The sequence below is a fragment of the Pelobates fuscus genome, chromosome 10 (genome assembly GCF_036172605.1).
Source record: "Pelobates fuscus isolate aPelFus1 chromosome 10, aPelFus1.pri, whole genome shotgun sequence".
In the NCBI taxonomy this organism is placed as follows: Eukaryota; Metazoa; Chordata; class Amphibia; order Anura; family Pelobatidae; genus Pelobates; species Pelobates fuscus.
The window spans coordinates 72,099,273-72,118,413 of record NC_086326.1 but is presented as its reverse complement, the minus strand read 5'-3'; the positions used below and the strand labels follow the sequence as shown (position 1 = coordinate 72,118,413).

The window sequence follows — 19,141 nt, the reverse complement described above, 5'->3', positions numbered from 1 at the left end:
TCGAGAAGACATGCATGAAACTAGGTTGTTAAAAATATGTTTTTCCAAGATGAGAAGCACTTTTTTCCATTAAGAAGTTAGTACTATAATAGACTGGTACGAACAAATTCTTTTTAAGCTACCCCTGAATGAACGGGTCCCTTCGACTCCACAGGCAAATCTTTAATGGATCAGATAGTTTGGTCATAGAGTAAATAGCATTTGATTCGATTGCACATGCCTATTGTACAATATACTGTGACTGCATACTACAGGTGCACTAAATTATTGTGGGTTACATAAATACTATAACATTAGGAAAGTTGTATACCTAAAGCTTAAGTGTTCCACTTATTCAAGCCCTCCCCAGATGAATAAAAAAAACATTGTTCCTGCAAACTTTGCATGACTAAATCCAGGACGTCCCTCTAGTGACTGTCCAATTGGCGGCCACTAGAGATGGCATTAAGGAGCAATGTAAACACTGTCTTTTTTTTTTTTCAGGAAAGGCAGCACTTACACTGCTAAGCCACAGCGATAGACTTTTTTCTTCCAGAACCACTACATTAAGTTGTGTACTATAGTGTCCCTTTAACTGCACCTGAGATAAGTAAATAACCGTGTACAGTTATTAACCCAAAAGCACAGCCATTACTGTAGCTTTTAGCACCAGCATTTTATTTTCTTTGTTAGTAGTGATACTTATTTAGATCTTCGCATATAAAATGTTTTCGACTTGCAAAGTTACTTGTATTGCCAATTCTTATTTGAATCATGTATGTTTAAAACAAAAGGGACAAGGGTAGACATTTGTTCATTTCATTTTTCTATTTTTTTAATTTATTTGTGTGCTCTTAATTAAAGGGACACTATAGTCACCAGAACAACTACAGCTTAATGTATTTGTTCTGGTGAGTATAATAGCTCCCTTCAGGCATTTTTATGCAAACACTTCAGAGAAAAGGCAGTGTTTACATTGCCCTTAGGGACACCTCCAAGTGGCCACTCTTGCACACACATTGCCCCACTGAGGGGCTTCCTGGCTCAGGGCTGGCAGTAAGCAGCCCTGCCGTTCAGAGCGTGGGGACGCTGAATTTTCTTCATAGAGATGCATTGATTCAATGCATCTCTATGAGGAGGTGCTGATTGGCCCTGCCCCCTTAGCCAATTTTAGCCAACCCAATGTTTTCCCCATGGGAAAGCATTGGAATGGCTAAAAATCTGCAAATTTTATGTCACCAAGTGGGCAGAGCCAGCGCCGGCGGACCCGTGGAGAGCTGGAAATAAGGTGAGTTTTAACCCATTCTGAGAGTGCTATGGGGGGGGGGGGGGTGGTTCACTATGTTTGTATTCCTGATCCTACAGTGATCCTTTAAAGCATAAGCCTCAAGTGACACATTTGCTTTAAAATACTTACCATGGGTTTTCTTTCTTCATTGTTTTCTCTAATACTAAAATACAAATTTTTTGTTTTGTATTAATTTATTTATTTTTTAATAATGTTTAAACATAAGGACTTTGCAAGCATATTGCCATTCTTTTTAGAACGCTACTTGTGACACAATCAAGGTTAACAGCTGGACAGTGCTTTATTTATTGTCCTGGCCAATATGAAAAATAGACAGACAATGTGATGCAGCACCTTCTTCCTGTATTCTTAATTCCAGCTAATATGTCCATTGGATACATTCACATTATCCAATCCAAAGAAACACAAGGCCTGTTAACAGTTATAATTCTAAAAATGAAACCTTTGTGTGGTTGTAGTTATTAAGATCATAACAAACCACAAGAACAAATCTTTATGTAGAAAGTCATGACTCATAGTCTAGGGATTTCAATCATTTTGCTTTGAATTTAATCAAATCCGGTTTCATGCTATTATGAATGCAAACCATATATTCCTTCTGTAAACAAACTGACTTGTAATATGCCTGCAGTAACTGATTAACAACATTTGTTTTTGTTCTATTTTGTTTTCTTTTTTCTTTTTAGACTTTTGAAGACAGCGACTTATTCCATCTAATTGGTGTCATTTGTGGTTTAGCTATTTATAATTTTACAATAGTTGACCTCCACTTTCCGTTGGCTTTATACAAAAAGCTTCTGAAAAAGAAACCGAGCTTGGATGATTTAAAAGAACTGATGCCTGATGTTGGAAGGTAGGTAGAAATGAAAGACCGTGCATGCTCCTACACAAGTAGGTACTTATAGAACAGTGAGTAAGCGCGAGATAACATGGTAGGCAGCAACTCTATAAGGGAATCCCTCAAAGACCCTTAAAAATAACACAATAAATAACTCTTTTTACAAGTAGGTACTTACATGTATGTTTATGCAACTGTTAATAGAGAATACAAATTTGGTAATACACATTATATATATTTATATATATATATATATATATATATATATATACATTTATTTATTTTGTGCTTATGCTGTGGCATAAATGTAAATATGGCAATGGTGTTGTGCAGATATATGTGCAACACTAGCACAGAATCGTATTGAAGCCTCAGAAATCCTGTATTCTAAATATTTGCTATTTTTGTGTACACTTGTGAACATTGTCAGCCACATATTTGACATTAGACTGTGTCAAAACCACTGCCATTGTGTGGTATACAAGTATTTTATTAGTGTTATCATTGGGACACCCCAAGCACTATAACCACATCAATTCTCTGTAGTGGTTGTGGTGCCAGGAGTGCCCTGGAGCCCCAATGTAAATCGCCAAACTGTTTTTGAATTCTTTGGAATTCTCACCGGGTTCGTCAGGGCCGCTATTCCCCAAATGTGCTACTAACACCAGACAGCTGTAAGTTGCTAAGCAGGAATTTCCAATAGCTCTACTGAGAGAGTCCATGCATTGCAGGATTTAGCTTACTGGCTGAGAGCGATCAACTGACAGAGCTCCTCTTAAGAATTTTACCCTACAACACACAATTATCTATATAGGATTAATAAAATAATCACTTTGACAGTAGAGGAATTTGATGCAGTTCTAATTTTCATAAACACAAAACGTATAAACAGGCAGTACATCCTTGTAGAAAACTGTGCGTGGACTAAAATGTTTACTCTGTGTACTGTAGGATCTTTCATTTATATAACATTATTTGCACAGGAGCATGCAGCAGTTGTTGGATTATTCAGAAGATGACATTGAAGATACATTGTGTCTGAACTTTACAGTACGTCTTCTCCTTGAAATGTCATTGATGTGCAATTTAGCTGCTTCCAAGAACTAACGGAGCCAGGGATTCCCGTCACAAAGGATCCTCTTGTTCACTTCTCTGTTTTGAGCTTCAGGTTTTACCAGTGACAAATCTATTATGTGACTAGATCACTAAAGTCTACTAGTAAGAGTGACTTTTCCTTTCAATCCAAAGCAAGTACAGAGCAAGAATATTAATCCTTTCAATTTTAATTTTTTTTCTTATTTACCTGCATAAAAGGGACATTGTGCAAAAACCCATGGTCAAGCGAAATGCACATCACACCATTTTTAGTCAGAGCTACCAATCTTTAGATTATTAACACAAATACCAATTAATACATTTGTCCCTGTCTGAGAGCCATGGGATAGGGATGGGACTGTGAGCACTTGCCCTGGACCCACCCCTCAATAAACTACCTATTTATGTTGGTGAGATACACTGAACAAAATTATAATTTTATTGTGGCCAGCCTAAGACACACTTGTGCAATAATCATGGTGTCTAATCAGCATCTTGATATGCCACACCTGTGAGGTGGATGGATTATCTCGGCAAAGGAGAAGTGCTCACTAACACAGATTTAGACAGATTTGTGAACAATATTTGAGAGAAATAGGCCTTTTGTGTACATAGAAAAAGTCTTAGATCTTTGAGTTCATGAAGAATGGGGGGAAAAACGAAAGTGTTGCGTTTTATAATTTTGTTCAGTGTATATACTCTGCAGCTATGTAGGTTGAGGTGTACTTATGGATTTGTTGCAGTTTCCATCAAAACATATTTTTATGTCATTTTTACTTAACAGATTACAGTTGAAAACTATGGATCAACAGAAGTTAAAGAACTAATTCCGAATGGTGCAGAAACCCCAGTGAACAATAAAAATAAGTATGTGTCTACCTGACACCAGATGGTGAACAACAAATTGTAAAACAGTATATTGTTGCTTCCTGCTACTCTGAGAGAGATATTCAAATCCATAGGTTTTTAGAGCTTGTGTGTCCTTTTTATAGTCATAAGCACTTTAACTTTCCATGTTAACATATTCTCTGTATGGGCTTTTCTACACTCATGTTAAAATTTTATGTCTAAACACATAATGTAGTGTATTGTAAATGTTTCCGTAGGATCTGTATGGTTTTAATCATTTCACTTTGTCAGTTAATATTATTATGCTACCCTTTGTCATATACCAACAAATATAAACATAGAACACTTGGTTAAACGCAGAGTAGTATTATTTTATTGCTTAAATATTCTAAGTAACCACAAACTAATGGTCTGATCTGATAGCCCATTTCACTGTTGCGTCTCGTTAATCTTTATTGGAACTCTGTGTGATTAATGAACTCCAGGAATGCTGGTTTCTCGGAGTGTCAGGTTGGAGTCAGGGCTCCAGTTGAAATGTGATGTTACATTTACAATATGAAAGGTACTTGTCATCTGTAAAGAGGTCATAGTTGGCAGAAATGTCAGCCATGCTGAAAGCTTATGACTGCTCGATAAATATAGACACAGACACTAAGGCGAATGTTTGAGGTTTGTGATAGGAATGGCTGGTGACAGATTTGTAAATGCCAGTGTGAGCAAGTAACCTTTTGTTTGTTAATTAACAAGTCTGAGAGCCAAAATGGCTTTGATGCTCACAGTGGTTGAAGGGAGATCCGTCATCAGTATTTTAAGGTTTAGAATTGAGCAGAGAAGATCCTTAACTTTATCAAATAATATATTCCACAAGTATACTGAACAAAAGGTATAATGAGGTTTTAGAATACAATAACAAATGCATCTATCATAAAGGTACCTGTCATGACAAATACAGTTTAATCCTAAATGATAGAGAATCCAATTTCATCTCTACATTGTGCTAGCAGAATTGCTAGCAAATGTCTATATGTCTCTAAAACTAAGAGATTAAAAAAACAGCCCTTTCCCCTTCCTTTCAGTCTGTGCAGTACCTGTGCCAATGAGCACAGAGATAAGAAGGCTGTGCTCTGCGTTTTAGTTGTCAGGGAAAGCCTCCTTTGGGTATCTCTCCTGCTTCGATTCAGTCTTAGGGAAAGCAACGTACAAGAAAAAACTGTATAATAACAAAGTTAAAATACAAAATAGGGCGCCACTATCACAAGCTTAGTGGTAGGTATAATTACCGTAATGTAGATTAGCATTGAGCACTCACATGGAAATTAAGAAAAAGAAGAAGAAAACATCATAGTGCAAACCTTAATTTCAAGTATTAAAACAAATAAAATAGAACACTCACAAAAGTTAGTGGCACAATTGAAAACATTCAATATGTGCATAAGCGCTGTTGCCTCAAATAGGCTGATTCCCCAGGTATAGCAGTAGTGCAGTGCAGGGCCAGATTAAGAGCCCAGTGTGCCTGGTGCTGACAATTATGATGGGGCCTAATTACAGAAACTTATCGACCAAAAACACTAAAACAGTCATACCTCTCAAGAGTCATGTATTTGATGGAGTTGGTGTTGGAGGGAAACTCAAAGGATGCAGCTATAAGAAAACACACACTCTATGCTAATCTCTTTATCTAATTAATGCTTTCATCTTTCAAGTAAACAGCAGTGTCCATGGGCGGGGTAAAAGGGTGCACCACTGACACGAATCACGTGACCAAAACTGCCTAAAGGGGCGAACATGCCCAAAAAGGGGGCATGTCTGTCCAAAGAATTGGAAGGCCAGCCTGGCATCAGTGTCCCTATGTATCACAGTGTCAATGTCCCCATGTCGCCCAGTCCCCTAGTCTCCCAGTGTCTGTGTCCCCATTTCTCCCAGTGTCCCCATGTCTCAGTGTGTCCCGTGTCACTAGGGGACACTGAGAGACCCGGGGACACAGAGACATGGGGGCACTTGTGAATACAGACATGGGGACACTGGGAGACATGAGGACACAGACATTTGGGGACACTGGGAGACATGAGGAGACAGACACTAGGGACACAGACACTAGGGACACTGGCTGGGAGGCATGGGGACACACACTTGGGGACACTGGGAGACATGGGGCACTTGTGGACATAGACATGGGGACACTGCGAGTCATGGGGACACTGAGACATTTGGGGACACAGAGACATGGGGACACTAATGACACAGACACTAGGGACACTGGCTGGGAAACATAGAGACACAGAGACATGGGGACACAGACATTTGGGGACACTGGGAGACATGGGGACACTAAGGACATAGATACATGGGGACACTGAGACACTAGGGACACTGGCTGGGAGGCATGGGGACACACACTTGGGGACACTGGGAGACATGGGGCACTTGTGGACATAGACATGGGGACACTGCGAGTCATGGGGACACTGAGACATTTGGGGACACAGAGACATGGGGACACTAATGACACAGACACTAGGGACACTGGCTGGGAAACATAGAGACACAGAGAGACATGGGGACACAGACATTTGGGGACACTGGGAGACATGGGGACACTAAGGACATAGATACATGGGGACACTGAGACACTAGGGGCACTGGCTGGGAGACATAGGGACACAGAGACATGGGGACACAGATATTGGGAGACTAGGGGACACTGGGAGCCATGGTGACAGACATTTGGGGAAACTAAGACACTAGGGACACTGAAAGACATAGGGACACAGACACTAGGGACACTGGCTGGGAGGCATGGGGACACAGACACTGGCTGGGAGACATAGGGACACTGGGAGACATGGGGACACTGAGACACTGGCTGGGAGACATGGGGACACTGAGAGACGTGTCCCCATGTCTCCCTGCTGCCTTTCCCCCCATCCTACACATACCTGAGCTGTAGTCTTGTCTCTGCAGGCTGGGAGCTGCTGTCTGGACTCTCTGTGCTGTGTAGCTGCTCCCCCGCGGATCAGTGAGTAGAGAGAGGCAGGGAGATGCTGTAACTTCCTATCGCTGCCTCTCTCCACACACAGTGACCCCTACTGGCCGGTGCTGGTATTGCAGAGTAATCTCCGTTTATACGGAGAAAAATATTTGCATTTGTATTGCTGGTATTACTGCAGTACCGTCATGGCTAGGCAGCCTCCAATACCAGCTGTGCCTTAAAATACCAGTCAGGTGTTAAACCGAAGAGTAGTCTAAAAAAAAAAAATGGGCCTGGGCCTGGAGCTGTAGCTCCATCAGCCCCTATGTTAATCCGGCCCTGGTGCAGTGGTATTCTTGTAAGTCCACATCAGTAGAATAGAACAGTCTTAACACCACCAGGCACTAGAATCCTTTCGGGGCTAAGGGAAAGCAATGTCTGCAAGGGGAAAGAGGGAGAAGGGGCGGGCTCTGTGTATTATTAGCACAGGAAAGAGAGGAGAGAAACAGACAGAATAATTTATTGCAGCAGTTTTGGACAGGCAATCTGAGAATATAGAGAGAGGGAACAATGAAGTTCTGGGGTGCAAATCTGTACTTCCTGTACTGCAGCCTGATCCTCCTCCACCGACGCTAATCCCTTCTCTGCTGCGGAATGTATGTAGAGAGAAAACCGTCTTTGAGGAGGGGGGGGGGGGGGTGACACTATTGGGCACCTGCCGCCAACCATGTTGTGCATGCTGAGAGATTTCCAAATGCACCCAACTGACATTAGCTAATAATGACACTACAGTTACTCTGCTGGAAGTGGATTCAGAAGGGTTAAACTCTGTATGTGCCGTGTTTCATAGTAAAAATCTTCACATGCAGACTACAAGCAGCATGCTGACTTCAATCGCTGAATTGGTCATTAGAGCATCCAATCCTTCTAACTGCTTCCCCCCCTCCCCCCCCCCCCCCAGTTAATGAAGGCTGTGTTTGTAGAAGAACGGTGGCAAGACTGATCACCAAAGAAAAGGCAATGGAACACTGTAGTTGCGCAAATTGTGGAGCAGAAGGCAGGACTTAACATTTTTTAATCTGATGGAGAAGATTGGTTTGTTCAGAAAGTCTAGTAGTCACAAAAAAAAATCACAAAGCTTTAAGTAGTTTTATAATACAGTGGTTTTGCATCATTAAAGTACATGTTGCTGGATTGTTGTTTTTTTTTTTTTTTTTTTCAATCATTTTATATAAATTCCAGTGTTCTCACGGTCATATTATTCTTAATTAAGTTCATCTTGTGATTAAGTGTAAAATTGACCATCACTCAACACATTTCGATTGCATCTCACTTTTCATTTCACTTGCATTTTCAGTTTTCAGATGACCCCATCTGATGACTCATTAATGGATGAATAGCTTTTAAAAGAGGTGTTGTATTAATCACTGGCTTGCGGAAAATAACTTAAACATTCAGTCCGGCAAGACATGTTGGATTGCATAAAATATAAAGGAAAAAGAAAATCAATTCTAAAACCTAAAGCCAGGAGTAGATATATAGTGGTTCATCCACTAAACAGTTGGTTGAATAAAATAGATACAGTAACTAAAAACTCAGCAGCAACAGTGGTATCATAAAGTTCATATTTCTATGTATCAAATGTCAAATTGTAAAATATGATAGTTCAAAGAAGTCCATAATGTATCAGCTCTGTACTAAGTTACAAGGACACTCCTGCTATGATGTAAGCCAGGAGATTAATGGGTTAGCTGAAGTAATATAGTATATAATTATATCCCACGAAGAATTACGGTTAGTAAATATACATATGAAGCATGAGTTCTTGAATAATCATCAGAAAAATACAGGCTGTGTGGAGGATATATCCAAAGTCAGATGGGTCTAAAATAGAAATGACAGAGACTTAGTGCTCTCTTTAATTTATTTGTAAAAAAAAAAAAATGGATAAAAATACACTCACAAATGATGCAGACGTATGGGCACAACGCATAGAATAAGACTTTATTTGTTTTTCTGATTGGCACACTACATTTCTGCTCTATATTGGATTGCATGTTGGGGAGAATCCAATGTGTAGATATTACGACATGTTAAAAAGCCATCTAAGTGTTTTTATACATACAATACTGTTTGAAAATAGGTAGAAGATTGCTTACGCCATTAGACACTTAAAAACGGGTTGACATATTGATATAGAAGGGGCCTGCCAGGCATTTTGCTTTAGGTCTGCCCTGTGGTATCACCTGGACATGACATAATATATAGGCTGCTACCTGGACATGACATAATATATAGGCTGCCACCTGGACATGACATAATATATAGGCTGCCACCTGGACATGACATAATATATATAGACTGCTTTGCATTGTTCAAGTGAATTAAAACCTGTTTGTGACCTGTGTGGGAACTACATGTAGTGCAGGTTATTAAAGAATGGTCACATTTCCCTAATATTTGCTTACCTATATTTAATAACATTTGTATGCGAGTTCTGAAATTTTAAATATGGAAAGTAAAAATACATGTAATTAAGTCTATCCTTAAACTGAGTGCCACCACATTGATTCCCTGTCCATCGGTTTTATAAGCTCTGCCATATCTGATGTTTAACATAGCGATGGGATATTTCTATTTTACTCTTTAAACAGTCTTATTATTGATCATTAAACAGTTGTGATGGTAAATGTACAATTACAAAATGATTCAAGTAATGCCCTTTAAAGCAGACGGACAATTACTCTGACTTTTACATTACCGATTGTTTTAAAAATGGTGGCAAGCTTGTACAGAAAGTATGAGGGTTCTCTTTAAATATGGAATCATTTGTTATACAGTTGCCCTTGCTAATTGAAAACAGGCTGATTTAAAATTTATGGTATTGGACTATTGCGTATGTGTTCTGAATAGTTATTAGGAAAATGATCTAGATCTGACGCATCTATGAGCTGGCGCTAGTATTACAGTTGTGTCCTGTAATTAAACTGAACTGTTGGATGCTATAAAGATAAAGCCATGAATCTGTCAGATACAGTAAAATATTGTTTTTATTAATGCTGCAGATGGGGATACTATTAAATGGAAGCTCTTGTTTAATTCTGTGGCATATCCTTTGTGCTCAAGTTGGCGTTATCATAATACTGAATACCTTGGTGTGCTTTGGCAAGTGTTTGTTAAAGGCAGTATGTATTTCAGAAGGTCAAAATTATATTCTTTTGTCTCTGAGAAATTGCAAATATCACATTCTCTCATCTCTTGATTATTTTTTGTATCAGAACTGTTTTGCCTGTATTCTTATAATGCTCCGGGCAAAGGAAATTTTGTTGTTTTTTTTTTTTGTAAACCTGCCATATTAATGTGTTTGGAAACAATTTGCTTGATTTGGTTATTATGTATGTCTTAATGTCTTTAATTTCTATAGTAATCATTTAATTTTATAGATTTAGCCCTCCTAAACTGTAATTTGCTGTATAATATTTATTTTTTATATTTAATGTACAATTTTAAGTTAGCCACAAAATAGAACCTCACTATAGTTCTGTTAAAGTAGTGATGGAGCAATAAAACGAGCTGCGCATGTTGTAATCTTTGATTTTTGTACTTCACCAAACACTGGTTATTGACCTTGAAGGAACATCTGTTCTCCCTTATTCATCATAACGAAGCCCTCTATTTTTGTTTGAATTCACAGACAAGAGTTTGTAGATGCCTACGTGGACTACATCTTCAATCACTCAGTGGCCTCCTTATTTAATGCCTTTTCTCTAGGCTTCCATAAAGTGTGCGGAGGTAAAGTTCTTGAGCTCTTCCAACCGAATGAGTTGCAGGCAATGGTGATTGGCAACACAAACTATGACTGGAAAGATCTAGAAAAAGTAGGTATTACTATTTTAAAATAAAACTGCAATCGAGACATAAAAATAAATGAACAGTAAAATGCATGAAGGCATATAGAACATGTAAATTGTATAGATACTAAGCTGGCTGAAAGTCTAAAACTCCAACAAACATTTGTATAAAGTCGAATGACCTTGTAGAATGTTTAAGGTATTTTGCATTTTTGCTTGTAGGTGGCAGATATATAAAAGAAAATAACGAAAACTGTTTTCAGAGTTATTCACCAAACGCTTGATTGTCGCAAATTATACTCTCAGTGGAAAAATGTATTCACAAATAGCCAAGCTTTTTTTATTGCCGAGTCGAAAATTGTTTCCTGATTAACCCCTTAAGGACCAAACTTCTGGAATAAAAGGGAATCATGACATGTCACACATGTCATGTGTCCTTAAGGGGTTAATCATTTTTGCCTCAGCTTTGCCAATTGGATTGTAATTTGCTACAGTTTGGAGTATAGTGTTAAATCTGGTTTGTGCACTATATACAATAGAAAGAAAGAATACTAAAGAAAAAAACAGTATACCATTCATAGATCTTGTGAGTTCTTATAGACATGTAAAATGCCTCATTTAGAAGGGCTACAATCAAAATTGTCTTTGTTCATGCAGTAGAACATTCTGATATTTAGTTTATGAATCACAAGTAGTGCAAGGTTTTTATATTGAAACTCACTGCACACGTTGAGAAATGTGTATATTGTAATTATGTGACAAGCGACTCTACTCTTTCATTCCAATTAGAATACAGAGTACAAAGGAGAATACTGGGCAGATCATCCTACAATTAAGATTTTCTGGAATGTATTTCATGAATTGCCTCTCGAAAAGAAAAAGCAGTTCTTGTGTAAGTATCCTACTCCTAGTGAGAATAGGGTGCTTCCTTTACCCTTATAGGTGCATACATTAGTTGTTTTGTTAGTTGGTTTTATGGATATATATCTCTTAAAGTTAAATAAAAAATATATACATATGTTTATACACACATACAGGGAGTGCAGAATTATTAGGCAAGTTGTATTTTGGAGGATTAATTTTATTATTGAACAACAACCATGTTCTCAATGAACCCAAAAAACTCATTAATATCAAAGCTGAATATTTTTGGAAGTAGTTTTTAGTTTGTTTTTAGTTATAGCTATTTTAGGGGGATATCTGTGTGTGCAGGTGACTATTACTGTGCATAATTATTAGGCAACTTAACAAAAAACAAATATATACCCATTTCAATTATTTATTTTTACCAGTGAAACCAATATAACATCTCAACATTCACAAATATACATTTCTGACATTCAAAAACATAACAAAAACAAATCAGTGACCGATATAGCCACCTTTCTTTGCAAGGACACTCAAAAGCCTGCCATCCATGGATTCTGTCAGTGTTTTGATCTGTTCACCATCAACATTGCGTGCAGCAGCAACCACAGCCTCCCAGACACTGTTCAGAGAGGTGTACTGTTTTCCCTCCTTGTAAATCTCACATTTGATGATGGACCACAGGTTCTCAATGGGGTTCAGATCAGGTGAACAAGGAGGCCATGTCATTAGATTTTCTTCTTTTATACCCTTTCTTGCCAGCCACGCTGTGGAGTACTTGGACGCGTGTGATGGAGCATTGTCCTGCATGAAAATCATGTTTTTCTTGAAGGATGCAGACTTCTTCCTGTACCACTGCTTGAAGAAGGTGTCTTCCAGAAACTGGGAGTTGAGCTTGACTCCATCCTCAACCCGAAAAGGCCCCACAAGCTCATCTTTGATGATACCAGCCCAAACCAGTACTCCACCTCCACCTTGCTGGCGTCTGAGTCGGACTGGAGCTCTCTGCCCTTTACCAATCCATCCATCTGGCCCATCAAGACTCACTCTCATTTCATCAGTCTATAAAACCTTAGAAAAATCAGTCTTGAGATATTTCTTGGCCCAGTCTTGACGTTTCAGCTTGTGTGTCTTGTTCAGTGGTGGTCGTCTTTCAGCCTTTCTTACCTTGGCCATGTCTCTGAGTATTGCACACCTTGTGCTTTCAGGCACTCCAGTGATGTTGCAGCTCTGAAATATGGCCAAACTGGTGGCAAGTGGCATCTTGGCAGCTGCACGCTTGACTTGTCTCAGTTCATGGGCAGTTATTTTGCGCCTTGGTTTCTCCACACGCTTCTTGCGACCCTGTTGACTATTTTGAATGAAACGCTTGATTGTTCGATGATCAAGCTTCAGAAGCTTTGCAATTTTAAGAGTGCTGCATCCCTCTGCAAGATATCTCACTATTTTTGACTTTTCTTAGCCTGTCAAGTTCTTCTTTTGACCCATTTTGCCAAAGGAAAGGAAGTTGCCTAATAATTATGCACACCTGATATAGGGTGTTGATGTCATTAGACCACACCCCTTCTCATTACAGAGATGCACATCACCTAATATGCTTAATTGGTAGTAGGCTTTCCAGCCTATACAACTTGGAGTAAGACAACATGCATAAAGAGGATGATGTGGTCAAAATACTCATTTGCCTAATAATTCTGCACACAGTGTACATACACACTAATCAGCCATCACAGTAAAACCACAGACAAGTGAAGTGAATAACACAGATTATATCATTACAATGGCAACCGTCAAGAGGTGGGATATATCAGGGAATAAGGGAACCGTTTCATTGTTTCATGAATGTCATGTGTTTAAAGCAGGTAAAAAGTGAGTTTGACAAGGGCCAAATAGTGATGGCTGGATGACTTGGTCAGAGCATTTCCAAAACGGCAAGTCTTGGGGGCTGTTTCCGGTATGCAGTGGTTGGTACCTTCCAAAAATGATGCTAGGAAGGACAACCAGTGAACCGACAGGGTCATGGGTGCCCGAGGCTCATTGAGGCTCACGTGGGGAGTGAAGGCAAATTGCTGAAAAACTTAAGGTCACATAGTGCACTGCAGTTTGCTGCTTAAGGGGATTTGAAGACCAGCCAGAGTGCTTGTGGTGACTAATCTCTTCTGCTAATAGTGCCTTTAATGTGGATGTGAGCGTCAGAGCTGGAACATGAAGCAATGGAAGACAGTTGCCTGGTTTGATGAATCATGTTTTCATTTAGATCAGGTGGATCTGAGTGCGTGTGCGTTGTTTACCTGGAGAAGAGATGGATGTACAATGGGAAGAAGGAAGGCGGAGGCAGTGTTCTGCTTTTGGCACTGTTCTTCTGGGAAACATTGAGTCTTTGTATTCATGTGGGTGTTACTTTGACACGTACTACCTACCTATAGATTGTTGCATGTATACCCATTTATGGCAATGGTGTTCCCTGATGGCAGTGACTTCTTTTATCAGGATAATGCACCATGCCACACTGCAAACATTGTTCAGGAATGGTTGGAGGAACATGAAAAATAGTTCAAGATGTTGCCTTGGCCTACAAATTTCCCAGATCTTAATCCAATTGAGCATCTGTGGAATGTACCGAAACAACAAATTTGATCCATGGAGACCCCACTTCGCAACTTAAAGGATCTTGCAGGACTTAAAGGATCTGCTGCTAATGTCTTGGTGCCAGATATCACATGACACATTCAGAGGTCATGTGGAGTGCATGCCCCATGTGGCTGATCAGTGTATATAAAGTGACCTACATTTTCATTTGTCAACTTTAGAGCTATAAACAAGAACATATTAACATATTACCGTATATACTCGAGTATAAGCCGAGTTTTTCAGCCCATTTTTTGGGCTGAAAAACCCCAACTCGGCTTATACTCGAGTCACTGTCTGTATTATGGCAATTTGCATTGCCATAATACAGACCGGGGGAGAGGGGGGCTGGCAGAGCTGTACTTACCTCTCCTGCAGCTCCTGTCAGCTCTCTCCTCCTCCGCGCCGTCCGGTCAGCACCTCGGTCAGCTCCCAGTGTAAGTCTCGCGAGAGCCGCGGCTCTCGCGAGACTTACAGTGTGAGCTGATAGAAGGAGCTGCACGGACGGCGCGGAGGAGGAGAGAGCTGACAGGAGCTGCAGGAGAGGTAAGTACAGCTCTGCCAGCCCCCCTCTCCCCCCCACTGAACTGCCACTGGACCACCAGGGAAGGAGAGCCCCCCTCCCTGCCATGTATCAAGCAGGGAGGGGGGACTAAAAATATAAATAAAATAAGAAATAATAATCAAAAAAGAATAATAATAAAATAAAAATTAATAACAACAAAAAAAAAGGGGTATAAGGACCACTATGGGAGGGGGGGGGGGTGGGTTAAGGACCACTATGGGAGGGAGGGGGGTATAAGGACCACTATGGGAGGGGGGGGGTGGGTTAAGGACCACTATGGGAGGGGGGGTGGGTTAAGGACCACTATGGGAGGGAGGGGGGTATAAGGACCACTATGGGAGGGGGGGTGTGGTATAAGGACCACTATGGGAGGGGGGGGGGGTATAAGGACCACTATGGGAGGGAGGGGGGGGATAAGGACCACTATGGGAGGGGGTGGGATAAGGACCACTATGGGAGGGAGGGGGGTATAAGGACCACTATGGGAGGGAGGGGGGGGATAAGGACCACTATGGGAGGGGGTGGGATAAGGACCACTATGGGAGGGAGGGGGGTATAAGGACCACTATGGGAGGGAGGGGGGGGGTATATGGACCACTATGGGAGGGATGGGGGGGATAAGGAACACTATGGGAGGGAGGGGGGGGATAAGGACCACTATGGGAGGGGGGGTATAAGGACCACTATGGGAGGGAGGGGGGTATAAGGACCACTATGGGAGGGAGGGGGGGGATAAGGACCACTATGGGAGGGGGTGGGATAAGGACCACTATGGGAGGGAGGGGGGTATAAGGACCACTATGGGAGGGAGGGGGGGGGGTATATGGACCACTATGGGAGGGATGGGGGGGTATAAGGACCACTATGGGAGGGAGGGGGGGGATAAGGACCACTATGGGAGGGGGTATAAGGACCACTATGGGAGGGAGGGGGGTATAAGGACCACTATGGGAGGGGGTGGGATAAGGACCACTATGGGAGGGAGGGGGGTATAAGGACCACTATGGGAGGGAGGGGGGGGGGGTATATGGACCACTATGGGAGGGATGGGGGGGGATAAGGAACACTATGGGAGGGAGAAGGGGGATAAGGACCACTATGAGAGGGAGGGGGTGGGATAAGGACCACTAGGGGAGGGGAGGGGAGGGTAAGGACCACTAGGGGAGTGGTGAGTCAGGACCACTGGGGGGGGGGGGGGTGAAGGAACACGGGGGTGGGGAGGTAAGGACCACTGAGGGAGGAGGAGGGGAAGTCAGGACATATGGGGGGGAGGGGGCGGCAAAATGTTTTTTGCCTACGGCGGCAAATATCCTTGCACCGGCCCTGCACACACTGCATTCACACACTGCATACACACACACACTGCATTCATGCACACACACACTGCATTCATGCACACACACACTGCACTCATACACACACGCTGCACTCATACACACACACATACGCACACACTGCATTCATTATACACACACTGTAAATAAATATTCAATTAATATATTTTTTTAGGATCTAATTTTATTTAGAAATTTACCAGTAGCTGCTGCATTTCCCACCCTAGTCTTATACTCGAGTCAATAAGTTTTCCCAGTTTTTTGGGATAAAATTAGGGGCCTCGGCTTATATTCGGGTCGGCTTATACTCGAGTATATACGGTACTTGTATTTACATTCTGAGGTAGTGCTGAATCTATCCCATACATATCTGTGCAGTAGTGTTTCCAGACACTGCAGGGGTTTCTGAGAGTTCTAAATACATCGCTGACTGTGTAGAAAGTAAACTACAAAACACATCCTAGTTAATTTTCCTATGCAGTTTCTAACGTGGAGTCTGTCTTGCCAGAATAGTAGTGATTTATTATATTGGTGGTTGCATGTTTTTTTGTTTTTGTTTGTTTTTTGTTAAGCATGATTTGGTTACAACCAGATGTCTAAAGTTGTCACTGTGGCGGTTCATGAATTGTATTGCCCAATAGTCGGCCTAATTACTCATCCAGAATGAAGATGTTTAGCTGGGTAGCCAGTGACCCTTCCTAAACTTGTATGTGACTTCTCTGCATTAACAGTTTTAATTCAATGGTTTATTTATTTATTTTAATTTATTATTTTGCAGTATTCCTAACTGGCAGCGATCGAATCCCTATTCTTGGAATGAAAAGTTTAAAACTTGTCATCCAGCCAACAGGAGGAGGAGATGATTTTCTGCCTGTTGCTCACACATGCTTTAATCTGCTGGATCTTCCCAAATACACAGATAAAGAAACTCTTAAATCTAAATTAATTCAAGCCATAGATCATTACGAAGGTTTCAGTCTCGTATAAAATTAAATGACTCTGGAATCTCTATGTAACTAGTTGTGTGTCTCTTGATTTATTATTTGTAACAACTGGGGAAGTCTAACACAAGATTTTTTTTTTTTCAGGTTTATAAATCAGGTTTATAAAGCCATCTTTGTGATTAAAAATAAATTGTACAGGCTGTGCTTTTCAGGCACGGCACACATTTATTGTACATAACTCTGTCTTGTTTCCATCTTTAAATAAATTAGTTGTACTCTGCTTACACATATTTAAATACTCTCATTAATGGGTTCTATCACTCTGTATTCTTTTCTCCACCCACACCTTGTCATCTTTCTCCTGCAGTGCTACAATAAAGTGTTTTTACATTATTTTAATTTCATATTGTTATTGGTTTAATAGGCATATAGTTAATAAATATATTATATGGTTTTGTTTTTTATTTTGGAATTCACTTGTTAATGGGTAAGCAACGTGTCATGATTCAGTTCTGGTTGACCAAGCAAAGAAATGGGCCTGTGACATATTAACTTCTCCTGTAGACAACAATTGACCAAGGAAATTTCACAATGGGGAAAAAAATTACCTATAACATATAACTGCAAAACAGAGGCATAAAATACTCAGACCATCATTAAAATACAAACAAAAAAAAAGACTACAAATCTAAATCAGAGTCTAATACGAACTAGTAAATTCCTTAAAGTAGAAAAGAACACACCCCTCAATATAGGGCCTATGCCCGTAATTTGAGCCTCCAGATACCTATGGGTAAATCTAAAACACGAGTGATACTTCCCGGACCCCCTCATGGACATGTGGGTTGAAAGGAGACTACTTGGCAAATTTGTTTGACCTTCCTCTCCTTAATGTTGCTCATTTACACAGTCATTATGAAAAGAGTTAATATAGGATATAAGACTGAAAGAAAATAGGGGATGGATCCTCCTTATTCCAGCAGGCAAAAATAGCTTTTCGGTCACCAGCTGCTGAAGTAACCTCTTAAACATCAAACCCTATCATCTGAAAATAGGTATAGCATCTGAATAGGGTAAAAATTATGTGTAAATAATGTCGTTTTAATAGGCTCACATCAACCCAAAACAACGGAGGCACTTTCTCCCAGGTTTCTAATGTATTCTGGGTTGCACGAAAGAGAGTAGTTATAGTTAGTGCATATAAGTCACGGAGAGAGGATGGGATAAATATCCCTAAATATTTACCATATGGCGTGAAAATAGAGAAGAAGCGCCCGGTTCTCTTTTAATGTTGCAAATATTGGCAACACTGTTATACCAAGAATAATCTTAAAACCAGAGGCCTTTAAAAAGGCTAATCAAATGTGGTGTTGATTGCTTGAATGGAATAATAAGTCATTCACAAAAGGAGCCACACGAAGATCCAATCTAAGCCAATGTCTTCTATGTCTCAAAGAGCTGTATCAAATGTTTTAAAGCCATACTAGAAAACAAGGGGACTTCCTTGTGTAGTTCCCCACTCTAGTGAGAAGGTGGAGGAATTAAGGTCATTCACGGTCACCCAATGGGTAAGAATATAACCGCAAAAAAAAAACCTCCCTCCCAAAGACGTTTTTATTTATATTTGATAAAAGCCATATTCCCACAAAATCAAGTCCTTTGCGGCATCACATCACAGCTAGTAGTGATTGTATATTTTGTTTTGCTATAGTGAGCTATTGCAACAACTGACAAGAGCTTATGTACATTTAAGGGTTACTCAAACTCTTATTATTATTTTTAATTTTTATTAACCTAATGTCATATTGGCCATATCTAGCCACCCTCTACACAGTGGGGGGGAAAAGGTTAACCAACTAACCCAGAGCGGAGCCAAGGTCTTGCCGCTGATGATCTTTCTACGTCATCACAGGC

General features: G+C 40.4%; 1 protein-coding gene across 7 annotated transcripts in view; it reads left to right on the top strand.

The window, feature by feature from the left end:
* Positions 1-17,620, top strand: part of HERC4 (HECT and RLD domain containing E3 ubiquitin protein ligase 4) — a 99,370-nt gene extending 81,750 nt beyond the window's left edge. For 6 of the 7 annotated variants that reach the window (XM_063435069.1, XM_063435070.1, XM_063435071.1 and 3 more), the window contains 6 exons: positions 1,975-2,141; positions 3,110-3,176; positions 4,006-4,088; positions 10,733-10,916; positions 11,679-11,781; positions 17,062-17,620. In XM_063435069.1, coding sequence (XP_063291139.1) covers positions 1,975-2,141; positions 3,110-3,176; positions 4,006-4,088; positions 10,733-10,916; positions 11,679-11,781; positions 17,062-17,270 — 813 coding nt within the window. In that variant the 3' untranslated portion in view covers positions 17,271-17,620. Of the gene's footprint in view, positions 1-1,974; positions 2,184-2,296; positions 2,313-3,109; positions 3,177-4,005; positions 4,089-10,732; positions 10,917-11,678; positions 11,782-17,061 lie in introns of those variants that run through there. The other variant, XM_063435074.1, reaches the window with a different exon arrangement.
* Positions 17,621-19,141: the final 1,521 nt, after the last annotated feature.